The 4,601-nt window shown below is 51.7% G+C and overlaps 1 protein-coding gene across 1 annotated transcript; it reads left to right on the top strand.

The window, feature by feature from the left end:
- The first annotated feature begins 697 nt into the window (after positions 1-697).
- LOC119385973 (neprilysin-2) lies at positions 698-3,493 on the top strand. The gene is made up of 2 exons (XM_037653329.1): positions 698-1,002; positions 1,633-3,493. Exons 1-2 carry the CDS (start codon positions 698-700, stop codon positions 3,491-3,493), a joined length of 2,166 nt encoding a protein of 721 aa, XP_037509257.1.
- The last annotated feature ends 1,108 nt before the right edge of the window (positions 3,494-4,601 follow it).

Below are 4,601 nucleotides of genomic sequence, written 5' to 3'. Positions count from 1 at the left end.
AAATTGCCAGTTCCCGAATATGGTCATCTTTCATTCGGCTGAAATAATAAATGGTGTCCCACTCGAAGACTGGAAGTGGCTATTACGAAATTGCGATGCCGGATACCCCCACTTAATTTTTATTTATACCGGTCTGGTCTGGTGCCATCTCCTATGTGCTATTTTTGTCAGGAATTTGAAATCATTGATCATTTCTTGCTTACCTGCCGTCGATTCATTAGGCATAGAAAAAAGCATTTCGAAATGTTAATCAGAAACTTAAGAATTAGTCTGAATTCTCAAAATATTCTTTCCCTTGGGGCGTCTTCTCTTGGCTTCAGCAACAGGAACGTCTGCTCAGCCCTATGCGAATTTCTCGGTGAGACACGAAGAATTCCCTGTTAACTTATTCCTTAACAAAATTTGGTACTCCAGACTTCCTTTCATTCATTCGTTCATTGTTTCTCATATAGTGGTATTATTCTGCTCCTTATTCTACATCGACTAGTCATTCTTAAAATTTCGTTTATTCATTCGGCTATTGATTGATTCCTCATTCTTTATATATATAAAAATTATTAACTCAACCGCCGGTTTCATGGCCGGTCCCCCGTAGTGGGTAAGTGCCAACAAATGGGAACAAGCAAGCAAGCAAGCAAGCAAGCAAGCAAACTAGTGCGTTCTGAGCCAAGCAGAAGAAAACGCAGAAGATCGAGAGATGTCCGGCGGTAGTGAAGCTCCTGCGACTCCGTGGGCGGCCCCCGCGGCCACGTCCATCTTCCCGCCTCGTTCTCAGCCTCTTCGTTGGCGACTCTGCGTCGTCTGCAGTGCTTTGGGCGTGGTCGTCATTGGCATCGGCGCATCGCTGGCCTTGCAGAGAATAGTGAGCGGCCCTGGAGCTGGATCTCGTGGCTTGCTTGAATCCGGCCGGCGAAGCCGTGGGTCCACGTCGTCACCGTCGATGCCTGGTCGGCGAGACTCGGCACCGAGTTGCGTAGGCGAAAGCTGTCGTCTTCTTTCAAGGTGCGTTTACGCGGTGGTTCGGGCGTAATTTTAAGTTTCTCTTAAAGTAGGACATACTAGTGAAATCTAATATAATATTTATGAGTCCTAGCCAAGAGCGGGAGAGATAGAGAGAGAAAAAGATTCATTGGTAGAATATTTTATTGGAAAGTTTTTTATTAGCTCGTCTGATCAGGCACACCCACTGTGGAAGATAAGTGATAGGAGTTGGGCTGCTAATCTTGAGGACTCGGGTTCGATTCTCGTCCATTGTGACCGCATTTGAAGGAAATCGAAATGTAAAAAGAACAAAAACCTGTATGGTTAGATTAAATTGCACGGTAAAGAGCTCTAGGTGGTTGGTAGATTCGTCAGGCGGGTTAGCGGTGGTTATGACGTCTTCTTGTAAGTCAGCGAAGCACAAGGAATTTATTTCCTTTTTATCGTGTTACTTCCTCCGGCGCGCTTTTCGACGTTGTTTGATGTGAAAAACGCGAAAAAAGAAAGACTAAAGAATTGCTTTACAGCAGTTCCTGAGTTTATGAGGAATCTATAAGCGGCCCTCGATTTCACAATATGTGAGAATGTCTTTTTAATCGCTTCTTTCAATGTATCTTTTTAAATTTTACACCCCATTTTTGATTGATTCAGGTACATTTCGGAGTCCCTCCAAGACGGCGACCCCTGCGACAACTTCTATGAGTACGTCTGCGCAAATTGGAGCGCCACCTACCAATTACAAGGCGAGGCCATGTACTCCGAGGCTGTCATGAGCACGCGTGAATTGGAAGACAAGCTGACAGCCATGCTCGCGGTCGGCATTGAAGACACGGGAAGCCGCGCCATGTTCGACCTGTACAATGCCTGCCTGAACATGTCGACCTCTGGTTCAGAAAAGCTCGTCTTCCAAGAGATCCTCGACAGCGTCGGCCTTAGCGGATTTCCGTACGCCTGGAGCCTCGCCAGTTCAGCCGCTGTGGCCGGCAGGCTCCTGCGAATCACCGGTGTCGCACCGTTCGTGCACGTAAGCCTGACGGACAGCGGGATCATGCTGCACGGTGCACGAACACTCTTCCCGGACTTCGTTTACGTGGCCAACGCGCACCGTGGTTGGTACATCGACGCGGCTCGCCGTATTGCTCACATGCCCATGCCGGAGCTCTTCGATTTCGAGCAGGAACTCGTGGCGCTTCTCAGCGCGCCCCTTGAAGAGTTCGTGACGGTGTCCGTCAAAGAGCTCGAGTCGACTGCGGAGTGGAACTGGGCAGAGTTCTTGACGAACGCCATGTTCGGCATCCGTACAATTGCAACCACTACCAAAGTGACCTACGAGCCCAAGCGACTCGGGGTTGGCTTGCTCGGGCTCGTGTCTTCTACGAAACCAGCGCTAGTGCTGAACTATCTCGGGTTTCGACTAGCGCTCGCGTACGCGCCGATGCTGCCGGGCAAGCGGTTTCGCAAGCTGAACGACGTAGCAGTTGCGCACACTGTCGGCTGGGAGGACGGCTGGGGCGAGCGTCGCAGCCACGTCTGCACTGTAATAGCGGCGCGAGCCGAACCGGGACTCGCGGCTTACCTGCTGGCCGTCCAGTCGAAGCACGACGAGAACGAGCCAGTGTTGAAGAGCATGGCGGAGCACGCCAAGAGGGACGTCCTCGAATTCCTGGGCGAGATGTCCTGGGTGACGGAGTCATTCCTGGCCAAGCTAGAACACCGCCTCAAAACGCTCAAGACGGCCTTCTTCGCGCCGGCCGAATGGAGGAAGTTCGCGTTCCGCACGTCTCAGTGCCGACCGTTCAACTGCGCTTCGGCTAACCTTAGAGCGGTTGACCTGTTCCGGAAAATGGTGGTACAGCGGCAGCGCCGTCGCCTGGCGGCCAGTCGGCGGCCGTTCCCAGACTACCCGCTGGACTTGTTCGAAACCGACAGTCGCGTGCTCGGTGACGGCACGCTGTTCGTGCCTCTGGGCGCCGTGCGAGGCGCGTATCATCAGGACGCTTTTTGGGAGTACCATCTCCCGCGCGTGCTCCTCCAGATGAGCTCCGCTCTGATGGACGTATTCAGGGACGTGTCGTTTGAGCTGCGCTCCAACTACACGGACTTGCATAACCGCTTCGCAGTGGCCGAATCGTGCTTGCGCGAGGACCGGCTGTCCATGAGCGAGGCGACGTCGGTGCCCTTCTCGTCCAATGGTACGGCTCGCGAGGACGTGCGCGATCTGCTGGCTGTGGCGGCGGCCTTTCGAGCGTACAGCCGGCTTATCGGTGCCAGTAGAGAAGGCACGCTGCCTGGTCTGCCGTTCAGTAATGACCAGCTGTTCTTCGTGCACTTTGCGCTGAACCGTTGTGAGAGGTACGACACCGCCTACGAAGACCAGCTGCTGCGCCATGGGCGCCGGGCGCATGCCAGGTACCGAGTTAACGGACCTCTACGTCACTCGATCAGCTTTAACCGGGCGTTTCAGTGTCGGCGTGGCTCGTACATGAACCCGCGGCGGAAGTGCGTTTTCTGAAACGTACACGTGCAAAGCTTATATACGAGTATGTTGTGGACGTGCGGCGTTGCGATCATTGGAATTACTTAAGCTGAACAGTTCGGTGTCACTTAAAATAAGAGGAAGTTGAAGAATACTAAAGAGAACTTCCTCTGTTGTCTATAAATATCAAAATAGCGCATGAAGCGGACTTGTGCGAATGTATACCTGCGTCGCAGATAAACGTGTTCGAGTACAATGAAGTCTATTTAGTGCAGGTTCTTGCAGTGATGCTCGGAAGTTGCGCGTAATCAAGACTCCATATATCTCCACAGCATTTTGTCCTACAAGTTGGGGCTGCTCATGCGTGCCTAGTATGATACGCGTGCGCACACACACAGAAGTAGAAGACACGCAGAGAGCCTACTAGTGAGCCAATGAAACCAGCTAACATGACAACCCGACAGCGAGCCCGACGAAAGAACAAGTTAGGGTTTACAAATCATCTCCGACCAGTTTGCTGAAAAATAAAAATGAGACCGGATTTCGCTGGCCGGAAGGCACTAATTACCGAGGACAAATGTAAGTAGATGCAATACACGCAAATGGAGATGCTCCTTGTTGCTTTGGTTTGTTAAAATCACCCCACTTATATACTCTGTTCCAGAAGTTCCGTGCAGCACTGTGGAAGCTACAGGCCTTCTCAACCAATCAGGAGGGCGAATACATCTAAGTGTATCCTTCCGCGCCCTGTCGTCTGCTAGCGGCGAGCGCTAGCAGACGCTGCTAGCCCGAGAGCCTCTCGGGACACTGTGCAACTGCGCAGTGAGATGAGCTGTAATTGTTAAAGCGGTTAAATATTCTCGGCACCGTAAAAGCGCGCGTCTTCAAGATACTTGCACGTAGACATTTGAGGGATAGGGTTCAGTGGCTCATGTTTCGGTGGAAAGCGCCGCACTAGCCAAATTGAATATGAAAGCACCACGCTTCATCAGATTTCGTATACGCATGCCTTAACGCACTGTCCCGAACACATTTAGAGCCAACTGCTTCGCTCCCTTGTCGTAAAAGCTGATCCGGGAGCGATATCGCACAGGTGAACCAGGCGCCGCCATTTTGACTAAGGAGTTGCCGTGACCAAATCTGC

The sequence above is a fragment of the Rhipicephalus sanguineus genome, chromosome 3 (genome assembly GCF_013339695.2).
Source record: "Rhipicephalus sanguineus isolate Rsan-2018 chromosome 3, BIME_Rsan_1.4, whole genome shotgun sequence".
NCBI classification, from domain to species: domain Eukaryota; kingdom Metazoa; phylum Arthropoda; class Arachnida; order Ixodida; family Ixodidae; genus Rhipicephalus; species Rhipicephalus sanguineus.
Note: the sequence above shows the minus strand (reverse complement) of the source record. Positions and strands in the feature narration are given on the sequence as shown.

Coding starts and splice junctions, on each gene's coding strand:
- LOC119385973 (XM_037653329.1), top strand. CDS start 698: ATGTCCGGCGGTAGTGAAGCTCCTGCGACTCCGTGGGCGGCCCCCGCG. Junction 1,003..1,632: donor AGCTGTCGTCTTCTTTCAAG/GTGCGTTTACGC, acceptor TGATTGATTCAG/GTACATTTCGGAGTCCCTCC.